General features: G+C 36.8%; 1 protein-coding gene across 1 annotated transcript in view; it reads right to left on the bottom strand.

The window, feature by feature from the left end:
* The window catches only part of LOC150088226 (uncharacterized), a 71,459-nt gene that overhangs the window by 8,064 nt on the left and 38,541 nt on the right, over window positions 1-24,854 (bottom strand). Inside the window, exons 3-4 of the mRNA XM_090369396.1 lie at window positions 15,897-15,925; window positions 8,165-8,425 (exon numbers count right to left, since the gene is read on the bottom strand). Of these exons, the coding sequence (XP_090225522.1) occupies window positions 8,165-8,425; window positions 15,897-15,925 (290 nt within the window). The remainder of the gene's footprint in view (window positions 1-8,164; window positions 8,426-15,896; window positions 15,926-24,854) is intronic.

The following is a 24,854-nucleotide window of genomic DNA, read 5'->3' as shown; positions in this document are numbered from 1 at the left end:
GAGGATAGTTAGGTGGAGATACTTATTTAGAGGAATATGAATGGGGTGTTTATCAGTGTTTGCTGTTGAAATGCTCGGTGTTTCCAGAGATTAAATAACGAGGCCAACAGAAATCATCTAAGAAGAAAAATATATGGAGGATGAATTATACTTGTGTGAAGCATAATGTTCCTTTCAGGTTTTGGTGAAGGGGATAAATTATACAGAAGTTCACACGCAGGTTTAAAGGACTGACTGCTGGATTTAATAATGCACAAACGTATGACAAATCAAACTAGTTCACCTTTTTATTTTAAATGGATATTTAAAAGTTCTGATAAGAGCTTTTTCTAACAAGACAAAAATGAGCATTCGAGAACAGTCAAAATTTTTGCAGCCCTTATTCTCGCGTAGAGGGCCGCAAAAAATTAATTATGTGACTTTTCCTTTGGGTATCGATACTTAAAATGCTAATAGTTAAAATAGTTACTCTTCGCAAATTTTGCATACTATCGCTTTTTTTTATGCGATATTTTCATACTGTGAACGTGATGACAAATTAGTAAAATTTTGGTATGTCGAAAACCTTCTCTTTATTTCAAGGAAAAGGATTTTCATTTAAATCCTTTGTCCAACCGGACGGACTGACAAAGAAATAATAATTGTCGGATTTCTATTGATCCGCTTTTAATGAAATTTGAAATAATGATTTTTTTTAGAATAATAAATCTTTCTAAAAGGTCTGAATATAAAATTTTGCAAACTATTCAATAGGAGCCGAGTTATTACATGCAGAGGGACAACAGACGCATCATGCATAGAGTATATGCTAACGAGGGACAATCAGTTAAAACAAGGTTGTAAAAAATCAGGCCACAGGCAACATGGTTTCCACGATGGGGATTGCAGGTTCTTTGCCATCCACCAATAACCTGACCTCTTCTGAGTTTATTCCGATCGAGCCTTTGAAATAACATCAAAGGCAGGGAGCGGATTCAGTGACAAGGACGAAATTAAATGGCGCGCTGAAACCTGTTTGATTTTTTTTTTTTTGTTTTTGTTTTTGTTAGTTGTTGGCGCATCGGCTTCTGTGGCAATAATGCACCTCCCAAGGTTTTTTTGCAGTACTTTGATCCAAGTCCGAGGCGGGATTCGAACCCGCGACCTTTGGGGGTCACCTACCCTATCGACCCTCTTCTTCCTATTTCACCCCCCCAGCACTTTCTCTTGCACAGTGTATAGCCCTACACGTCCAAATTTAAAATACACCAAAAAAAATTTCGCCCAACCTTTTAGGCACTTCAGAAACAGGCCTTCAGCGTCAAACCCCATATTAGCGCTTTAATGTAAGTGAACTAAAATCAACCGCTGTCGTTCCAATTTTATTTTAGGTCCTAGCCACTAAAATCCCAGAAAAGTAAGTGGCAGGACCTGCCAGAGTACAATTGACTCAATGGTAACACCCGGCTAGCCTCCACGTGGCGACGTATGGGCAACGTTGGGTCCCATTAGGGGCCTGGCGGCCAATAAGCCGGATAAACAATGGGCACAACATATAACACTACTCATGACCCACACATTTCTAAATCTCTGGCTTTGACAGGGCACTGTCACCGATACATAGAACATTCGCGGAGATGGGAGAAATACCAGGAGCCGCTAGACCCTCAATATACCTCATACCTTTGGGTTTCTAGGCAAGTACTTTACCCATCCGGCTAGCCCGGTCGGCGAAACCTGTTTGAATGAGATTGTCCCTGAATTTGCGTCGTAGTGCACTAGTATGTTTTCATTTGCGTGTTATTTCACTGTTTTATGATTAAACTGTGTTTTCGTAAAATCATCTATTACCTTACTTTTCAAACAGCGCTGTTACATAACATATTAATGGTACTGTGTTGTTAAAAATTCTGAAACGTCAAGTGAAAATCCACAGCAGTGGTTTACGTATCAGATTTTAAAACACCGTATTAAACCTAGATTTTAATAGAGCAAACTGTGTTTTGTGGGGCCAACAGAATGGCGCATTAAAGTGTTTCCGAAGTCCAAATATAACGTTTTTATTTATTTATTTAGTTTATATTCATTTCGACAAAATCAAAATTTGGACAGTGATATTTATTTAAGTTATTTTGGGATAACGAATAGAGGAAGGGATATTTTGAGTCGTTAATGTGTTTGACCTGATTCCCAAACAAACTTTCGATGAAAATACTGTTGAATTTTTATTAATTTTCGAGCTTGTTTATTGTGATATGATATAAATAATAATTTGTGGTAGTGCCAAATAACAATAAAGTAACTTATATGAATAAAAAATGATTAATGTGCATCACCTAAATTTAAGAATTGTGTTTAGTAAGGAAAATGTACTTGCTTGCTAAAACATGATTCTTTAATATTCATATTCCGTTTAAGGTCCTCGTGAGCAGGGCTCCCACTCACAAATTTTAAAAAAACTTAGATTGCAACTTAAATAAACCCAAAAAAAACCTAGTTTTCATCATATAGTATAGCAACACAAATAAGATAAAACTTACCATGCAAAAATATCTTTTATTTAATTGTAATCAGAATTTTCATCCCATTCAGTTCCCTCCACATGTATTTTTTGAAGTTCTTTCATTTTTTCAAACGTTCTTCGTATCTTTTATGACAAGTTCCTTGTATGACTTCTTTTACCAATTCTGATTTAGGTTTCCATGTATAGCAATTTTGATTAGATCTATTTATCGCCTGTTTTGCCATTAGTCGATTTTTCACAGTTTCTGGTTTAAGGGAGTTTGTGGCTTTTGTTTTTATATGGTTTACTTGGGAGAAGATTCTTTCTACGCTTGCCGAAGAGTGAGGTAAAATAGTTAGACTGGTCATAAAGTTAGATAAAATCTCATATTTAGAATTATTAAAGCCATCTTTTATATTACGTAACAGATACCAAAACTCAGGGATTGGTTTGTAAGAGAAATCTAAATCTTGATTTAAACGAAATGATCTCCATTCATCATCTAGAAGATCTAGGTTGTCTTCAGAAACAAGGTGAGGGAACTGCATTGCTAAATGGAAAATTGAGGATGGCGAATTGGCACGATCATGTATCACTGCTGGGTAAAGAACATTGAGACTGGCAATAATTCCATCATCATTTAGAGGAAATATTTTTCTGATTTCCATACAAAGTTCAACAAGAAATTTTAAACAATCATTTTTAAACCTGCTTTCACTGTCACCAAGTGGTGGTGAATTTAATAAGGCTATACAACGGCCTCCCAAATATTTTATTTAGAGGCTTATGATTTATTGCATTGCTTGGATTAATTTCAACCAGCTTGCACGAAGTAATGACTTCTTTTATGAAAAAACTAAGAATATTTTTATACTCAGTTGAAACCATTGAATGAAGTAAGTGCAATCTGAAATGCTCAGATTGAAATTCAATATTCAGGCAGTTTATTTTCTCAGTACATATCCTAAAAACAACAACATATGCTTTGGTGATCATAGTATTGTAAATATTCACTGCACCATCGATTTTGTCAATTTTTGATTGAGACTGAAAATAAAGAACTAACGCATCCCACTGCTGACTAATAATTTTTATTACATTGCCACGGGATAACCAACGTATTTGTGCTAATTTGGGGATTTCATGCTTAGCATTATCTACAATATCTTGAATCATTTTGAACTCGTTTAATCTTTTACTACTACGTGAAAAATAACAAGAGATATCTTTTATAAATATTTCTGGATATGATGGTAGTACCTTGACTGAATGACTAGCACATCCCATTATAAATACTGATGGTACATCCTTTTTTAGCAATGACTGGAACCCACTCTTAGTACCCATCATAGTGGCACAATTATCACTATCAAAGCCAACGAGATTACTTATTTGAATGTTTTTTTTTTCTATGAAAAGATCTCTTACAGCTTGATAAAGCCCTTCTGAAGTACCATTTTCGACACAAACAGTGTCAAGTAACACATCTACAACATCAAGTTTTTGAATATCAAAATAACTAACAACAGCTAGAACTTGCGATAAAGATAAATCTGTACTTTCATCTATTATCATTGAAAACTTGTTGTTTCTGCATATGTTAGAAATGTATATTTTTTCATGATAGGCTATGCCATCTTGTATAAGATAAGAGACTTTAGTGGCCTTCATCTGAACTTGTTTTGCAATATTGCTATCATGAAATTCTTTCTTACATGCTTCTATATGGTGATCACATTGCGCAAATGGAATATTATGCTCAGAAATGAGTGCAGCAATTGTTAACTCTGCCTTTGCTACTTCTTCATTCTCCGTAGGTTTACGTTTTGTGAAGAACGTGTCTAACGTTGAACTTGTCTTAGCAATATTTGCACTTTTTTTATGTTTAACTGTATTTTTATGCGCTAGTAACATCGATTTATTGGCATTCTTTAATTTCATATCACAACAAATACAGTAAGACGCACCTTTTTCATTACTGTCTTCTTTCAACCGATCCTTTAATTCCGGATCTTTTAACCATTCATTTCTAAAAGTTTGAGTATACCACCGTTTACTCATCTTTCTCTGTAGAGAACAAGTTTCAGACATTGTGGCAATTTGTGGGTATGGCTAATTAGCAGTTATCTTATTTAAAATGTTCTATAAAATAAAAAATAAATCACTAATCCATTAACATAAAATAGAAATAGTCACTACAATTTAAATTTATTATATCACTGTATGTAGTACACGCATAAATGTAAAAATCACCCCAAATAATGCAATAATACCACGAACGATCACGAAAGACTGTGCAGTAAAGACCGCCTTCCGCCTGCTCAATAGGCTGCGCATACATGTTAGTAACACGATCCTGTATGCTTACATGTATGAACATGTAAGCGTAATTTCATAGTGTAGAATCCTGCGAAAACTTTGAAATCCTTTTACATTTGTAGTATTTTGTACAAGCACTTGAGATATTACAAATTATGATCACTATTGTTAGAATGTAAAATTAAGAGAATTGTAAACTGTTATTAAATGTATTAAATTTTATTGTATTTACAAGAAATAAAAATAAATTGACTTAAAATTAAAAATTACCGAAAAAACCCAGATAATGAGATATTTTTGTGAAAAAAACCTATCAACCCAGATGAGAATCAAAAAACCCAGATCTGGGTGGAAAAACCCAGGAGTGGGAGCCCTGCTCGTGAGTAGTACATTGGTTACGATTACCGTCCTCCCCTACCAGCTTTTAAAGGCTGAAGTTTGAATCTCATCAATGGCACGAGGAATTTTTATGAGCTTTTATCACAAGCTGGGTGAGTTAGTTGGCTTCAAGCAAAGGTTGCATATTTTTAACGCAGGAAACTACTCGGATTTTTTTTTTCCAACAACCAGATTTAGAATGTACTCAACTACAAAAAAAAAAAAAAAAAAAACTGATGCCTACAGCTCATGGCACCTAACGCTTCTCGTATTCCGTTACATAACACTGAAGTTTTTTTTTTTACAGGAACTTCGTTCTGTCTAATGCGATTTATGAACGAAACCCACATAACGGTGAGATTTTCTCCTGTTCTAATAAAAGGCTACGCTTAGAATTCACTGTTTCAAATACAGGCTCTTTCAAAAGTCACGAAAACCTCAGTATAAGCAAGTGCCGTTGCACATTTCATTGTAATATCTACACCATTTTATGTTATTTTATAGAATTTATCGCCATCTTGGAGATTGGCGAATTTTGATTTATGGTTAGAGCATGATGGAGTAACTGCTCGTATTGCGAATTCAACAATAGAGGTGTTCGTTGAGTTCTTTCGGCATCGTGTGATAAGCACAAATATTGGGCCATCATGGACTTGGCTCTTCTTGTCTATTTTCCGTTGGGTACTCAAAGGAAACTATACATTCCTACAGCTCCAGATGTTTGGACAAATTGCAGCGAAACTTTACATTGGCCACCGCTGGCATTACTCGTGTGACTTTGCGTCACGTTTCCTATGCGCAGGCTTGTCTTCAGTGGGCTTGCAGGAAGTCGGTGGTCACTTCCAATTTCTCTGAAACTCTTATTATTCATGCGATGTACTCCTTCAATATTCAGCCAGTACTCAATAAGTTGTCAATATTCAGTAAAACATTCTCTCATATAGGGATTACGCAACTTTTGAAAGACCTTGTATCAGCTTCTTTCATCTGGAAGTGGCACGCGAATGTGATCCAATATCCACGAATGACTTGAATAGACAAAAAAAAAAAAAAAGAAAGAAAGATACACGTTCATCTATCACTAATTTTGTAAGGCAAGTTGCTTAGACATTTTTCCTCTAGCATTTCTAGAAGCCAAGAAAATATAAACGATATTTTTTTTTTCTAGAGGACTGTGTACGGACGGACAGATTTTTAATTTTTTTTTCACGTACTTGGAAATATTGAAAGTAAAATTTTATAGGTAGATTAGGTTTTTTTAATCGATTATAATGTTCTTATTATCGAGAATACAATATACTGTGTGTGTGTGTATATATATATATATATATTTTTTTTTTTTTTTTTTAAGTTGGCAGGGTGTATCGGTAAATCTAGGCCTGACGTAGCCGAGTGGTCAGGAGCGGGGATGCATAGCACGCGTTCCTTGAGTCACCGGGGTTCAAGCGCGTGACTACCAATACGATAAATATTGGTATTGACGATTTATTGTAAACTTGGTTGTCGTGCCGGAGTATAAACAGAAAATTTAATTTAATCAAAGGAGTCTGTGTCCGAAAATTTTACGTAACGCTGATTTCGAACATTGAGATAAAGATGTCTTTGTAATCTTTGATTACGAAACTTTCTTTATGCCTAAATGGCAGTGTGTCTGTCTATATATAGTATATATATATATATATATATATAGTTAAAATATATATATATACTTAAAATATATATATACTTAAAAACAAAATGTGTGTATGTATATATATATATATATATATACACACATTTTGTTTTTAAGTCACTAACACTCCATTAAGTGAGGATTATTAAATTATTCTCCAAAGGGAATTGGATAACCTAACTAACTTCGATCCTCGTAAAACCCAATTCTATCTTACTTTTCGCAAAAAAAAAAAAAAAAAAAAAAAAACTTATATATTTTGTGCAAAAAGCTCACCTTCTAAAAAACGAAGATCTGATCTCTTTACCTGAAATAATCTTAACATTTAAAACTCCATTGGAACAGTTAAGAAAACTTAATCAACTCGCCCAAACTCTCCACCGCTCATCCCATCAATCAGACGTTAAGTTTGAATGGCATCGAGAACTTGCAAAACTTTGGCGTCAAGTGTTCATCAGCCATTTCTCCATGATATTTCGCGTAAGCTCGTGTCAGCCTTTGAAAGTTGCCTTTCTTTGTTTTTTCATGGTGCATTAAAATCGTTTGATGCGTGTTAATTTGACGACTTTTTTAACTGACTGATGTTTCCAACGTATGGCGCTTATCCAGATGCCCTCTGCGTTATTATGCATTTTCGACAATGACCAATAGTCTGTTGCTGTCTTCGAATAGGCTATGCATAGGTAAGCGAAATTGGCGTAATTCAAATTAAGTGCTTTAAGTGTTTCACGTCCCATGTTTGAGAAACTGCTTCAGTAATAATTAAGGCGTTTACTGTTGCACTAATAAGCCATAAAATGAAGCAAATTTGATTCCCAAAACTAGGTACCTTCGATCACGTATTAATCAGGTGTTAGAGTGCCTACCAATTTATGCGTCAACAGTCCAATGACGTATGTTTCAACATAACTCTAATTAGGTCAGCTGAATCTTTCGTCTTTCCTTTGGCTTCTATAAATTTAAGACACGCATTAGAACGTATTCTTCACTACTGGACTACTAATTTAAATGAGTTAGCATAGAAAGTGTTTCAAGCTGTTTTTTTTTTTTTATTATTATTATTTATTTACTGTTTCTTCGATCTCGAGTGAATTCGTCCCCCCACCCTGGATATTTATAGTTTCATCGCTCACCGGCACATGTTCAACACTTCAGTTACGCTGCTCTAGAAAACTCTCACAGAATCATCTTAAAATTGCTTTTCAAACATGAGATGTGTAGTGTGACTGTATACGTTACATTAGTAATTGAACACATAAATAACCACGTTTTGTTTGTATTTAATTTTAAAAATATGAGCGATGTTATCTTACCTGACATTGTGCTTCTACATCAGCGTACAGTCCAGGAACGTAGAGCTGATCTGTACAGCGGAAATTTGTTTTGGGTATTTCGGTTATTATTCCTTTTATGTATCCATCGTGCTGTTGTACGTCACTGAAGCTAGCAAAAAGTCCTTTCGGGTTTCCCCCAAGGTCTCCTTTGTTACCTTGACCTTCAACCTCCGAACTTTCGCCAACAATCTGCCATCCATCGTTTCCTCCTTGACCTGACTGACTACCGTACCGCTTCACCTTAAAAGAAAAGACATACATTGTTTTCTTCATACAAAATACCACGTGGATTTCTTAACTTAAGAGACTTATCTTTAAATTTAATTTAAGGCATTGTGTTGTGTGGTTAATGACTTCAAGTTGACACAATCATTATGTCATGGCTCTTTCTCCTCTTATCTTCTAATTCATCTGCATATTTTAAGAATGTGAGAACCTCCGGATTAGCACAAATTCTACCTCCTAATCTGCCTTTCGCTATCATTTTATTTTGTTAGTTTTATGTTTATAATTTGAGGCCATTCCTGTAAATAAATAAATAAATTCTTGTCGTGTCTCTTTGAATATTTAGGATTATTATTTTGCGAGTTACTGTATTTCCTAATGACCTCTTTCCTAGAATGCCCTGGTTCACGGGTCTCGACCCAGATACGGAATCTTAAACAGAGTCGTTTATTTTAAAAACATTTGTTTCTGACATTATTCAAAAATAAGAGTAGTTATTCCATGCGCCTTGCTGGATATCTTATCCCGTTAGCGCTTAAAATGTTGTCACTTCCCTTATGACTTATTTTGCTTGAAATAAATTAGGAGTAAATTCCATACACATTCTTATATTCATTATGTTTCTATTTGCAAAAAAAAAAAAAAAAAAATATCCCTTTCTTGATTCGTTAAATACTGCTTGAGATATAAACATTATAGTCCAAACTTGTTTAATAACTAAACTATTGTTGGACTAATTCAGGAAAATGTCTTAACTGTAATGTAACGTTGTCCTAAACGCCCCTCCACTCGCAGCCACAATATCTACTTTATATACAGCTCATTTTGGGTCTTCTATGTTTGCAAATATTTTTTCAAGGTTCATCGTTCGGTATTTGAAGAAATGGTTTTGGCACTTTGTCATACTTTGGTGAAATGAAGGAAAAAGTATCCTCACCCCAGTTTACTTAATTCGGTTATGCATCTTACAGGTTTCGAAATACTTGTAGTATTAGCTTCTGGTATTATATTATATAATCTCAGAAGCACCCCTTTACTTAAGATTTTGTAAAATATGGAAGGTTTTGAATGTTTTCCCGCTAATCCTCTTAATGCGATTCTAGTAATTATTTCATTCGCCCCTGCTAAAATTTTTTGTTCTTCTCGCAGCTTTCGTGATTACTGGCCATGTCGCTTGCCGCCCACTTGATTCTCACCGATGACACGACGATAACCTATAAATGCTAAAAGTCCTGAATCAGTCACAACCAAAGCCTAACCTTTCGACACTGGACATCCTCTGCACTTTACTGATTTCATTCCCAATGGTTTTTCCAAAGCATGGATGAATGCAGAGGTTAACCATCTCCTCACGATTTACATATATGTGCTTATCAAGAAGCATGACTATAACCCCAACAGGTATAGAAACACAGGAAGATTTACCATCCCTCTCGGCCCATCCTCTTCACAATCATCAAGTGCCCAATGGAAATGTCCTAGATAGGACGTCTTCTGAACGCTTGATGAAACTTCGCCATAGTAAACTGTGATGAATACAGAACTCTGTAAAATTTCCAGAAGTGAGTGTAGTGCTAGGTTTGTACAGTGCATTTGTCGTTCTGTTGTTTAGTTGCTTCTGGCCACTTTGCTATCAGGTGCCCCAAATGAAATTTTCCACAGGTAGACAACCAACAACACATCTGGCAGACAGTAAGGCTTTGTTGTAGTTGGATACAACCTGAAACATTGCAAGCAGCACGTCCAGAGATGACCTCATCCTCACTTCCAATGATCCTTCGTGGATGTTATCACTTAAATTGACGAATCCCAGCTAATCAAAATCTATAAGCCACTTTAGGCGTTTTACCTTGAGGGGCTAGAATTTACGCAACACATTCGCAGCCAGTCACAACAAGTACAGTTTCTCTCTGAACATTTTCCACTCTTCGCCACTTTATTCTCCATTGCTGGCTTACACGTGGGATTATTCGTTCACAGTACTAAACCTTAAGTGGCTTCTCAGGTACTGTAATACACTTTTTTTTTCAAATATCTTCAGTGTTTTGTTTAACAATGCAACAATCTGCTAAATGTGCGCTTATATTGTTAATAAATAAGGTGGAACAATTCATAATCATCAGACGTGATATATCACCCATTTCTTTCATCTCCCAGCTCGGCATAAAAATGCAATTAACCTGGTGCTTTCAGATCTGTAAAAGAAGATTGTAATCCATATTAACTTATGTCAACACCGATTACAGTCGGAATCTTCGTTCGTGCAATCTAAAGACACCGATTTAATGACAGGCCAACATTTTTTATTTCATTAAAAACTTTTGAAAAGACTTTTCATCGATAAAAACGTTGACTTATTTTAACAATTGGCACTTTGCCAATTAAGGCAACCCACCCCTCTCACCACCCACACATTCACGTTCCTTCAAACTACGATTTCGAGCTCTGTATGTAGATGACAATGAATATATTGATAGCCTGCCAACATTGCCAAGTAACTGTCGTTTATATCAGCAATGAATCTTCTTTTATTCAGCAGCTTCAAGTAAATATATTGACATGCGCACTTCGATAATTAGGTGGATTTTACTTCTTGAGCAATTTCAATAATAATACCGAGATCTTTCAACATATTTGCGTTGAGCTCGGACTTTTTTTTGCACTGGTGTTTACTTTGAAGGACTAGTTTTTTGTTTTACCAGAAAGGTACTCGGCACTCGTCATGCACGCGTCCTTCGCACAACGCCTCTTCTACATCTCGGCTGAAGGGAAAGGAAGTAACCTTCCAAACTAGGCGAGGCAGAAAACGTGCGGGTGTGGATTAGGATTAGCGGTCCTTGTCTAGCAGGAGGAGCAGCTCAGGCTTTCGCACACGATGTCAGTGGGACGTCTTAGCACGGTGTAGGTAGACTAAGGGTCACGTCATATTAGCATCTGTTAACTGCTGTTTATATTTTACGTGTCTTTTGAAATTCCTTTTCTGACTTCTGTGTGAGCACTTCGCATCTTCTGTTGCCTCAAATGATGTTGTTAAAAATAAGTTCGGCAGGTTCAAGAGAACCGAATTAAAATTCAGACCTGGGAGTTTCTTAACTTATAGATTTTGCGCGTTCGCCAATATTTAATACATTCGTGCCTATACTTTCTAAAATGCTCGAAAGTTGGGTAACTCTTGTGTTGATTAATTTAATTGTATGTATGATAGACTTGTATGTACGGAACAAAACTTGTGGTGATCAATAAGAAAGTGCGAAGGAAAAATTACAATTAATAATAAAGAAATTGAAAGGGTTAAAAATTATCACTATTTTGGATGTACGTTGAGCGAGGACCGGGACCATTCTGTTGAGGTACGCTCAAGAATTGAGCAAGCACGTGCAGCCTTCCTTAAAATGAAGAATATTCTATGCCGTAGTATTGTCTACAGCCACAGTTTCTTACTTGAATCCGTACCGAATTAGTGGCGTAACATAACACAACCTTTTTTGACTAAACTAAAATGAATCTATTAAAAAACAACCACTCGCCTGTAACCTTTAATATACAGCCTTTCACACATTCATCGAAAAATTCTGAAAATTACCCCACAGGACTAGATCTTTCGATCACGGTGAACCAGTGGGTGGAGCTAGACCTATCCATCATTTGTAGTTGCAAAGATCTATAGGATTGCTCCTGATATTCTAAAGATTAACCCAATAATCTGATAACTCGAGCAGAGCCATAGCCACCTGTCTTTGCACCAATATCGACAGCCGACTAGTTCTCCAGTTATCGCATTGAAATAAAATGTGGAATCAATGCAAGCAATACACAGGACTGAGGAGAATAGATAATGGAAAATTATGCTGCACTTTCCCATTTGTAAAGATCAATTCATTCATTGCCATAACGTTTAAAGTATTTGTATTTTTACTTTATTTTAGGATATATTTTATTTTCGAAATGTTTTGTTTACCCTTAATTATTTTTACTCTTAACCCTACCCAAAAAAAAAACACGAAGATTGAATCCACTCTTGGAAATACCAAACTAGATTCCCAAAGTTCAAGCTCGGAATGAACCAGAACGCCCCGTTCCAACTCACCACATACATTGTATATCGGCAACGCTATGTATGTAGTTGATTATTAAAAATAACAGATTTTATTAAAAAGCATTCCGTTTCGTAAAATTTTCCATTTCGATCACTGACAAGGGCGCAACGAACAGTGCCCCCTCTGAGCACAAGGCATCAAATCAAAAAGTCCATAAAGTTACTTGCCATTTCCCTCAGGCCAGTTGAGTATTGATTATCCCCGACATCGGATGACTCAAATCAGTGATTTAGTTGAATTCCTCACTTTTTGAGTACTGATACCATGATGACTGATGTCCTGGGGCGGGGGGGGGGGGGGAGAGCCTTCAGCATTCGTTTGCACAGCCGAGTCAGTCAAATGATTTGTTTTGCCCATCACTAATATAGATTGTAGTGGATACCGTATATCGACAATTGCTGCATTTTTATTCACATAACCGTGTGTATAAAAATAATACATCGTAGAAGTACAACATCTATTGCAGTCTTAAATATTACAGTAGCTACATATATCACAGAGAAGAATGATTATTACACTAAAAATCGGCACAACATGCAAATTAGCATTGTAGCTACCAGTATCACTCATGTAACCGTTATGGGATGCGCTGCCTCGCAGCGCGCCGTTTCATTTTCCCAAATTAAGTAGGAGATGGTCAGTTCATCGTTTATAACTCATTGCCTTCTGCGCCCCCAACTTTATTTAACTTGATTTGCTTCTTGAAAGACCACTGGTAGTGTAGACTGGAGGGTCATAAAAAACAACATGACGCGGCACAAAGTGTCATCAGCAGATTGTATAATTGAATCTAGCAGAGCAATAGCACTAAGACTAAAAGCCCTCATTTGTTACGTGTACCACAATGGTTATAATAATCACCATCCTCCCCATCACCACCCTGAGTAGAAAAGACGTGAATTGGAATACTGTCAGTGAAGTTTTGTGGGCTTTTTCGCAAGGTGTTTCACAAGGCCAGTCTGTCTCAGGCAAGGATAGCAAGGTCCTTCCCCCCCCCCCCCTCCGGAAACGGGATTTTCGTCCAGCAAAGATGGAAAACTGATCAGAGAGGAGGTTATTCTCAGATGAAACTAATGTAATATTTGGTTTTTTTTTTTTTTTTTTTTTAAGTGATGACCATCACTTTCGGAAACAAGAAGACGCCTGCTTGTTAAACCTGACGTCTTAATGTTACTTGTCTACAATGCAAATTCTCTGCTGTGGAAAGACTAATATCAAATCAGAATACACCAATTTGTCTTCGACAAGGAGGGGGTTTACTCATAGAACAATCATTTCCAATGACGGAAAATCGCCACTGAACGTTCTCCTGATGGAACAATGGAACCCAATTAAGGTTCAGCTTGAAAGCTATTGAGACATAATCTGTTGCGGACCGGAATGAATTAACTTGGTCAGGTACACTGACGTTTTGGGAAAGCAGAGGGAAGATCGGTAATTCGGTTGCGCAGACTTCTACGCCATCAGGAACGGATGGATCACCAACAGGTAAAAGGTATAGAAGTATGATTGTGAGACCAAAATGTCCCATATGCCGTACAACACGGCGAAAGAATTTTTTTCGTGGACGTTGGCGACCTACCTTAAAGCGTAGGACTCGCTGACAGGGGATATTCAGGGATATTCATGTGTTGTTGTATCGGATCCCAGGGTTTCCCCCATAAGCCGCTATTGTACTTCTTGTGTTGAAGCTTATGCCAAAACCGGCCAATTGTATGTAGTGTGTTGGACGTGTAAGTGTTATGATGTGTTCTGTTGTTATGTTATCGGCCGGTGCCTGGCTCTTAGCAGGTAAGAAGCAGTAACACCTGGTCACTACGTCTCATCCCCGCCACGTGGAGGCGGCCAGGATCAATTATCTCCTGCTGGGCAAGCCCAGGGCATAACACCTGAGAGTGCCCGAAAAAGAGAATGAAGTGGAAAAAGAGGAATACAGAGGGAGAAGTTTGGGATCTGGGGAGGTAAATGAATAGAATAGAGAAGAATCAACAGAGGGACTCTCCAATAGTTAGAAGTGAGAAGACGTAAAGCAAGAATAAAGTAGGGAGAAGTGAACTAACTTCTCTAACTATGGAGACCTATCTCATGGAAAATCCCATCCTAGGAACTAGGATCAGCAAAACATCTTAATCGACTCGCTGACAACAAAATAAACAAGGAGGATATCAAGTTTATGGATTGGCTATCTTGCTATCCTTATCTTAATCCTGTTGAGCTCGAGAGGATGCGCTGAGCAAGCGTATTTCTGTAGGACTGCTACAACTGCGATGTTGCAGTACCCGGAGGGAATGCTTTCAACGAGGAAAATGAAGAATACCTTAAGGATCTTGTGGATAATAGGTATTCAATGCCACAAAGGTATGAATGGTGGGACCAGAGCACACATTGTAATAAAGATTCACACTCATGATGCTAATGGAATTACTACCTAGGACTGTGTTGGCATGAGTGACCGTTTTTTTTTTTTTTTTTTTTTTTTTTGATTTGGTAGTTGTTGGCGCATCGGCTTCTGTGGCCATATTGCACCTCCCAAGGTTTTTGCAGTACTTTGATCCAAGCCCGAGGCGCGAATCGAACCCGCGACCTTTGGGTTGCCGGGCAGGTACATGAGTGACCGTATCTGGGCACCAGCCGTCAGGGGTGATAAAATACTGGAGCAGTTTTATGAAGTTAGAAGCGGTAGTTTCTTTATATCCAAGTGCTTCAGTCACTCTCAACGTGCTTATAGTTACTATTGGTTACGCAATATGTTTTTTTTTTTTCATTTATTCATTCATTTATTCGTTATCAAAAACTTTTGGTTTTGTAAACTCCACTTAGCTGCATAATTTTAAGCAAAGTAAAAATTAGTGCGATGTAATGTTTGTGGTACCAGAATGGTATTGTTGCAAAACAGGGTCGATCCCGAGACCATGTTTAAAGCATAATGTATGAGAATAAAACTGAACACGTCAAGTTAAAGTCTAAACGAACTGAATTCACACAAAATACCATAAAATTACATCACAATTGGGAAATATTTAACACGTTTTGACAAGCAGTAGATTGTTTTTCACTTCAATATAATGAAAACTTAATTAATTCATCCGTCAATTGCAGCAATTCACTTTATGTAAAAAAAATTAGGATCGTTAGATGCGTATAACTTTAACTCATCTAATTAGTTTTAAAATTTTTAAAAAGTTACAGAACACACTTTCACAAAAGAAAGACTCCTACTGTTGTGTAGTAAGGTGTTTTTTGTTTTTTTTTTTTCACCATCAAACAAAAATGTTTTCTGCTCTTAATCGATGTAGCGTTGGTGTTAATTCTGTGTTTATCCATTTTTTTTAAACTTTGCTGATAATATATATATATATATATAGAATTCATAAAATCATTTTACTTACCCTCTCTGTGCAGAGAGAAGGGACGACTCCTGAAAAAGAAGAAAAAGAAAGTAAAGAAGTGAACGGCATGAATAACCATCTGAAACCAAGCGTGTCGGATAGCACCTAACATCTGTAGAGGAAACCCTGCTCTTACTGGCCTTGGTAGTGTCAAGTATTGTTTTATCAAAAATTTGTTGTTCACTTTTTAAAACGGCGGAAGCTGGTTCACTTAATGATCTCCAGATAATAGCCTCCACGTGATATACATGGCAAATTGTCAAGGCAGAGGAGTTGAATGAATTACAATGAGAAAACTTTTGTGTGGCCCACCTGACCTAGATCGCGGTGTTAATGATATTGGCGAAAGCTAAATGGCATCATAATAGACTTTATTGTTTTAATTCTTTCACACCAAACTGTGCGTTTTACTTCCTGCTCCTAGGTTTGTAAGGTCATTATTGAAATGTTAGCAAAGGTTTGCTCGTTGATGATCTTCGCAAGATTCTTATAGAGCGGTTTCATAATTTTCGACCTAACAGGTATGGTAACTGTTGAGGATGTTCATGATGAAAGCAAGATAATGGAGAGGATGTATAAAAGAAAAAGCAAATAAACGTAAGAAATTACTGACTGCATTTGGTTTTTGCTTCATTTGTTCTTGGTTTGCAGAAAAATGGAGCAAAACTGACAGACACTGCTGTATTTTTAGAAATTTGGGTTTTCACGGTACCACTGTGTCTCGTGGAATATCGAGATTATTCCAATAATCACTTGTTTGAAAAGGGCCTCGTCCGATTCTCATCTGCTACTGGGTGAATTCTTTTGGTCTCTTCAAGCGTGGCTGTAGTTAGTCTATTTCAGGAGGAGAAAGCAGCGCTTATTCGGCCACCCCACATACAAATCGGCCTTTGGACATTTCACAATTAAAAGACGCGTAGTGGCCCTTATTAGAATTAATCAACCAGTATGAGAGGTGGGAGATGATTACAAGAAGTAGTGGAGTTACTTCCCTACTCACAGATGCGGTTTTGTGGTAATCATGCCATATCATACGTCAATGAAGAATTGTGGAATCTGTTAAAACATAATTCCGCCTAAATGAACTGAATAATACATATATCCTGGTTCGGCTGAACAGTCCTAACAAGAAAATATGTTCGCAAGGATCTTTAAAAATATTGTTATTATTGTTCATCAACGCCCAAGTTATTTTGGATGAACAATATCAGAGAAAATATTGAATTGATTAGTTATTATGTTTATTGAAAAGGATATGTTAGAAATATGTATTTGAGAGAAGCCATGAATCATTTTTTTGCCATTGGACATATACATGGGAGGGGTCGGGGGATGATTTCAGTTCGTTATTTCGATTTACTTTTTCCCTGAATTGTATATCCGAGAAAGAGTAAATTGGAATAACGTCGAAAGCATTGCTTTTGTGGTTTATATTTAGTAAAAAAAAAACAAAAAACAGGGTTTCGCCTTAAATGTGTTGGCAACGCTCTCTTCATCTAATTATCATTTGTGCGTTTATTACAATTTTTCGCTTGACATACTTCGTGAAAGATATCACCAAACCAAGTGACAGGAACATGCCGTGGCGTTGATAATTTTTGACTGCAGACATTTTGTAGCTTCTTGCTGCAATCTATACTCTTGCGATTAAAGCGACTTCTCGGAGATCATTTTCCGGACTGAAAACACCCTTCCTCTCCGTTTCTATATTGTGACTATAGCAGATAGTGACTGTATCACTTCACCAGTGTGGAAAAAGAGGATATGAAGTCGCTTAAATGGCTCACAAAACTTAATGAGACCGCTTTCTTTTCTTGCTGTAATTAGCTGAAATTAGTTGGGCGCATCCTATCGAAGAGGTCTTTAAGAATTCCTCCGACTGTATATTTCATACTCGGAGATAAGATCTCCTCACAGGGTTTTCTTCCCTTTTTTTTTTTTTTTTTTGTTATCAAGTAGTAGCTTTATGAAACAGCTTTAGATAAAGCTTTGGGGCCATTGTTATTTGTATGTCACTATTACTTAAGTCAGTATCATATCCAGTCGAAATATACGCATTATACGATATTATTCCGTTAATCATCCATAATAAAGAAATAAATTAATTACAATGGCGTACCGCTGAATTTATCTCGGTGCTTATAGAAAACAACTGATCCCAACTAACCTATGCAAATCTAATTCAATTGAATCTAATACAATTGAATTCGAGTGATATGAACAAAACATTCGATTTCCTAAAAAAACGTCAAAGCAGCCACCCTCGTTTATGCTTTTACCTTACATTTTTGACAGGATGTGGGAGAAGTTCCTGCATATTAAGTTGAAAAAACTATTAGATTTATTCGATGATCGGAGTAACTTTTCCTACATATTTTGGCATTGGGTTGGCCAATCTCTGACTATGCAAAAAAAGGTATTACCCGCGTTCGGGACCCGTAAAGCAGTAAATTCCAGTTTTCATCCGGCGCAGAATAAACAAACAAACACCTTCAGAACATGCGCAATTTGTACGAAATGCTTTACAATGAGATGCTCCGTGGCCATAGTTGCTTTTGCGCAATCTTGCCAACCGACCAACCAGCTCAGTTACCTGTTTAATAAACAACAGAAATATTCGTTATTAAAATTAGCATTTCGCCCACAGGTATTCAACTTCCAAGTTTATTTGCATCAAAGGATACCTTTGATTGCTTTGTAGCGGTTCGGCCGGTAGGTTTTCTTAGAACCCATTACTGATGTGTATCAGCCGAGTTGATCGACTATTACTCCACTCGTTACAAAAAACAAAACATTAGCTGGTAGTTATTCTCGATGCAACCAAGAAATCGAGGCCACCATTGCTTTGAGGGTGAGAAAAATAGCGGAAAAAGCCGAGACACTATGTCGGTCAAAGATAATATTCAGTTTTTGTCCTGAATACAAATATGGACTCTTTGCAGCCAATCATTGACTCCTCTTAACACAAGGAATTTTTCATTTATCCTAAAGTAACTTTCCAAACGAGCCATCCAAGAAAATCATTGTTCTTTAAGTTCTTGTTTACTTCCGATGTCTGTTTAATTCTTTGCTCTTAATGGGGGTGTGGCATTGCTAATTGGTTTTACGTTCACTGACCTCAAAATTATTCAAAAATTATAAATTTTATGGGCCTATTAACCTGTTAAAGTTCTATCAAATTCGTTATGCGCTTATCTTAGATATTTTTAGCTTTAAATGCGTTACCATCATAATTATCTTCAGCAATATCTTGCCAATGCAAAAAAAAAAAGAGTTCACTTATTTAAATCTCAACATGCAATGCAGGATCCCTTAATAAAACACCCCCCAAGGGTCAGCTGTAAATTTTAAGGACTGGGTGGAGTCGAAGTTGTCGTTGCTCTAGTTTCCAGTTCCGAACTATTGTCACCATGGCTCTTAGCAAGAGTAAGGAAGCGTGTGTCCAGGAAGTGAGTTCCTGACTAGTAAGAATTGCAGTTACCTCCTTGATATGCACCTATCAATAAGGCGTGATTTAAAAGTAATAACAAAAATAAATTAATATCAAGCTATTGTTTGAGGGCACTGAATAGAGAAAGAATACTTCAATTTTGTTTTTAAAAAAGATATATGTATATAAAGTAATTTTTTTGTTTATTTTATAAAAGATATTTCTTTTATAAAATAAACGGGAAAATCCTGAACGGAAAGAGAAATGAGTGAAAAAATCTGCGGAAGTAAAGAGATTGTTGGAGTTAGAAAGACCTGTAGTTTAGTGGATTTTAAAAAAATGGGCCAAAAGCAAAGTGTGAATATTTACGTTCACTTATATTTTAATGAATCATTAAAGTCAGTAACAGCACAGTTCTCGGTAACTGAGAATTATGCTGTTATTTTAAATACTCACTTTCACGCCTACTTAACCCCCTTGTTTCTTTAAACATGAGCAGATATCCATGTTTGCATGAAAACGATTTGGACGTGGTGTGTTTTTCCTGAACCACAGTGTTAATGATGTCAGCCCTCCCTTCCTTTATTGGCTTTATTAGTTACGATGTATTGTTTCTGTTAGGGCAGATAACATTGTGTAGTAGCACTCCTAAAATTCTTCAGCTAGCATCTGTATCTCGCGATGAAATCCCCGCATATCATTATTACATGCTTATTAGCGGTACTAATTATTCATACATCATCTGTGGCCCTTCCTGGTTCTTGCCGGCTAGATTCAAGTTTAGTTAATCATCAACCTTTACTGGTTTTTGAATGAAGAACAAAGCTTGAAGCTTATCTTCATTGTCGAGAGAAATTATCATCGAAGGACAAACATCTTGGCTGTTGGAAATGATTTGAAGACTAATTTAAGTAGCACATAAAACTAATGGACTGATAGTTCTCTAATAAGCAGCAATTTTACTCGGTGGCCCATTCTCAGAATTAAAACTCGTTAAAGCAGTTTAATGTCTGTAGGTCCGTTGTGTTTTAAGATGCCTTATTCTAAGGATTAAAGAGAATTTTTTGACGTATATAGCTGTTTGCTAATATAACATGAAATCCAAAATTCCTTTAAAGAAAGACGTAGGTTTATGCACATTTTTATTTGCTTTCTATTCCTCCGACTATTTTACTTTTAAACATTTCAGTTCAAAACTACAGTGTCATTTCAATTCATTGATATGGATTACATTTTAAACCTCATCAAAGTTGAAGACTCGAAGGATCTGTCTTCCTACTAATCAAGATTTTTGACGTATGCTTTTCTTAGTGCCCGCAGATACACAAACAGTATTTCGACGCATACGTTGTATCGCTTTTATTCATCTGTAATTAATTTCTAAAATCATACGGCAGCTGTAACATTTGGTTAGATACGTTTACCCCTTTAAGCGAAGCTCTCTATCTTTAAGAAGTGTATGCATGAGAAGTAGAAAAGATCTAACAACCAGTCAGTAAATTATTTAATTTCGCAGAATGCACGAACAGAAAGCTGTATTTTTAAAAAGAAAAATACCGTATACCATCTGCAGTACTTGCAAACAGTTACGCAACATCCTAGATGGCACAGTTTCTCATGTCAGAACAATGTTGCACAAATCTGAATAGCAAATTGTTCCACTTAATTTTTTTCAAACTGGATCTCAAAAGCCTTTTATGAAAATATTCTTTTCGTTGTGCTAACAGGATAAACACCTTTCTTTACAATGCAAAGATACTGAAGTTCGGATCCGGAAGCAGCTTCTGTTCATGCCACAACTACAAATGGTATTCAAATGTGACTGCCTTAGCCTTGCTGTCACTTCTAGTTACAGTTTTCTGTCCTTGACACCTTCAGGACAATAAGGAAGTACTGCACATCCGCCGAAACTGACTGTTCATTAACTGATGTTTATTAACTTATCAGTATGCCCTAGGAAGAAGGAATTAAAGCAGTTCATTAAATGAATGAATTTTGTTTATGTATATTCTCTCTCACTATTTGTTATTTGAATAATTTGTTTATCCAGATTGTGATAGATGAAGTGTTCGTGAAAAAATTTTGACAGTATTAAATATCAAGTGGCTATGTTTATATATTTTGACCGCGAATATCCTGTTTATGAAGATAGGATGCATAGAAGCAGACAGAGGTTCTTATTGTTAAAGAGTGGACAGCATGAGGTATTCTGTTTCGTAATTTGGGCGGTTCTTAAGTAGCGAATGTTATGTTTTATTGTGTTACGGGTAAGAATGTATATAAAGTGCTTAGCATCATAATACACAGCCATTTCTGAATAAACAGAAAATTTTTAAGGTGGCATCGTTTTAGGTTATATCTCATATTGTGAATGCCTTCACAACGAGTTGCCATGATATTGCACTACTTCGAATAAGTAACGCTTCACCTAAGGAGAAGACTAGTGTTACTTATTCTCAGATAGGTACCACCACCCAGACAGCACTGTTTCAGGGCTATTTGGCCCTTCGTCAGTGAGTGGGTAGGTACCCAAGTGATGCAATGATGGCAAAAACAGTTATGAAGTATAACTCCACAATATGAGAGATGCCTGATGGTGTATGATGTATTTAGACTAATTAGTCTAAATGTATTTAGACTAATTAGTCTAAATACATCAATTACTAATTAGTCTAAATGTATTTAGACTAATTAGTAATTTAGACTAATTAGTCTAAATTATTTAGACTAATTAGTCTAAAATATTTAGACTAATTAGTAATTTAGACTAATTAGTCTAAATACATCAATTACTAATTAGTCTAAATACATCATACACCATCAGGCATCTCTCATATTGTGGAGTTATACTTCATAACTGTTTTTGCCATCATTGCATCACTTGGGTACCTACCCACTCACTGACGAAGGGCCAAATAGCCCTGAAACAGTGCTGTCTGGGTGGTGGTACCTATCTGAGAATAAGTAACACTAGTCTTCTCCTTAGGTGAAGCGTTACTTATTCGAAGTAGTGCAATATCATGGCAACTCGTTGTGAAGGTATTCACAATATGAGATATAACCTAAAACGATGCCACCTTAAAAATTTTCTGTTTATTCAGAAATGGCTGTGTATTATGATGCTAAGCACTTTATATACATAGTCTAAATTTGTTCGCAGCTTGAGGCTCTAGCCCTAAATGCGCCTTAGGGTAAGAATGTCTACAGACACTGTTCATGGCGATATTATGTTCATAACTCTGTTTATAATACATCACAGTATACTGGCAATGTATTATGGATTGTCTTGTGTGACAGTGAATAAACCTAATGGTATCTCCTTGAGCTGCAACGTCCAGGATGCAGATTGAGAAGCTGCTCAGACCTTTTTTGCATTCCATGATCTGACTGATACATTCTTGAACAGAAACATTTTTACTGGATTTTGTTTGAATGCTTTTGTATATACACGGCGGGATTGCCAAAGGTTAACAGGGACCGCCTAATACAATAAATAAAAAATCTATCTCTATAAACGTCCGCGCTCTAGCGCCATGGTTATAACCACCGTCCATTCCGTACCCGGTGGAAAACGGCTTGGTTCCAATTTCCTCAAAGAGGCGTGGAACTTTTATGGGCTTTTTTTCGCTCCGTGGCTGAGTTAATCAATCTCAGGCGTGGACAGTCCCCCCCCCCCCCCCAAAAAAAAAACTGGAGTTTTTCATTCAGCAAAGCAGGCAAGCCGGCCAGAGAACGCAGGCAATTTATGGACATAATACAGATAGTCAGATGAGTTAGTTCTCGGGCTGCCCTAATGTACCATTTTATCTATATAAAAGCTAACGGTCTAGGTTAAGCAGAAAGTACGAACCAGTGATAGAACTGTTCTTATTGTCACCACCAGAGAGAATAATGCTGGATTGACTTCAGGAAGCCAAGCCAACTCAAACAGCAGCTCAAAGATGTTTACAGTATTTTGTTGTTATCTAGCATTATTTCAAACAAATATTAATAACGACAAACAATTCAGTTAAACTTGGCCAACAAGTTTAGACGAGAGTAGCAGATACAAAAGAGCAAAATCTTTAGATAAATTGTATGCTCCTTCTTTTGAGCATCACTATGGAAACTCATACAAAATTCATACAAAATTAACTTATGTTTTTAAATGTGATAAACCGCATAGCTTCTCCCCCTTCTTTCCGATATGCGATAAACACAGTCATTAGTTCTTCTTAAAACTATGCCAGTCGAAATTATGTATTTGAAAAAGTCGCCAGAGTGAATCTTGCAATAACAATAGATGTTGATAAACCAATTTCCAGACAAAATATTCACTTCAGAACATATAGGTGTCCATGTCTTCGAAAAATAGGTTAAAAGTAATTGTCGTAACAAAATTTTAGCTGGCTTTCTTGGTAGTAATGCTTGTGTTGGCAACATTATTCATTTAGCCATCATAACTCATATCAACTGCTTGTGGGAATCCATGGACCAGGAATTTTTGTAAGAGAGTTTCTCGAATTATTTCTCTCCATGGCAACGCTGTTTCATATCGCTATCGTAGCGTGCAATGATATCGTTTGTAAGGTACTTGCACATGTTCCTTACTTCGCAAACGTACCGCCACTTCATTTTTTTTTTTTTTTTTTTTTTTATGTTTAACAAAAGAAACTCTGCGAAGGCAGCTTTCGAATTTAAGAATTCCCGGAACGACATCAATATATAGATGCGTTCGTCAAACACGAAGAATTCTGGAGCCACCCTCCTTGTCTCACAGATGATATTTTTAATATTTATGTGCAGGCGAGGTATACAATGAGTTCGCTTTGCATTAATAACACCTACCTAATACCTCGTGGGGCCCGTGAAAGTCTTGGCATGGACTCCACATTGTTGTAGAGTGTCCTGTGGTAGTGTTGCCTATGCATTGCACAATGTGTCCAGTAATGCCAACACACTGTCAGGTGGATGGTCGTAACATCGTATGTCTTTTCCCGTAGGTCCCAAACATGCTCAATTGGACTGAGATCGAGTAAGTTGGGCGGCCAGGGGAGGACCGAGAATTCACTGCCATGTTGCTGATATTGTTTAGCAACCTGCCGGACTTTGTGGCATGGTGCGCTATTTTGTTGACAGCTGCAGAGTTTTCTAAATACACTGTCATCAGTAAGGGGTGAACTTGGTAGGCGACGATAGGAAGGTAGGTGTTCCTATCGATACGTTGATTAGCAATGATCACAGGACCCAGAGCATGTCGCAAAACAGTCCCCAAATTATAACACCACCGCTTCCGGCCTGCTGAATACTATAATGCATGCAGACGCCAAGCCTCATTTTACTTTCTTCAAATGTGGATACGCTCATCAGCATGATAGAGTTGGAAACGGAATTCGTCAGATCAGGTGACAGATTTCTACATGTTGGTGGGCCAGTTTTGTGCCGATGTGCCCGTGCAAGGTGCAGTTTCTTGTGTTTCGCAGGTTGGGCATGGCCTCCATAGCCTGTACAAGCTAATGTTCAGCGCATAGTCCGTGTGGATATTAGTC

The sequence above is a fragment of the Mastigoproctus giganteus genome, chromosome 3 (genome assembly GCF_048544385.1).
Source record: "Mastigoproctus giganteus isolate SK-2022 chromosome 3, ASM4854438v1, whole genome shotgun sequence".
Lineage (NCBI taxonomy): Eukaryota > Metazoa > Arthropoda > Arachnida > Uropygi > Thelyphonidae > Mastigoproctus > Mastigoproctus giganteus.
This window is presented reverse-complemented; position numbering and strand designations above follow the sequence as displayed.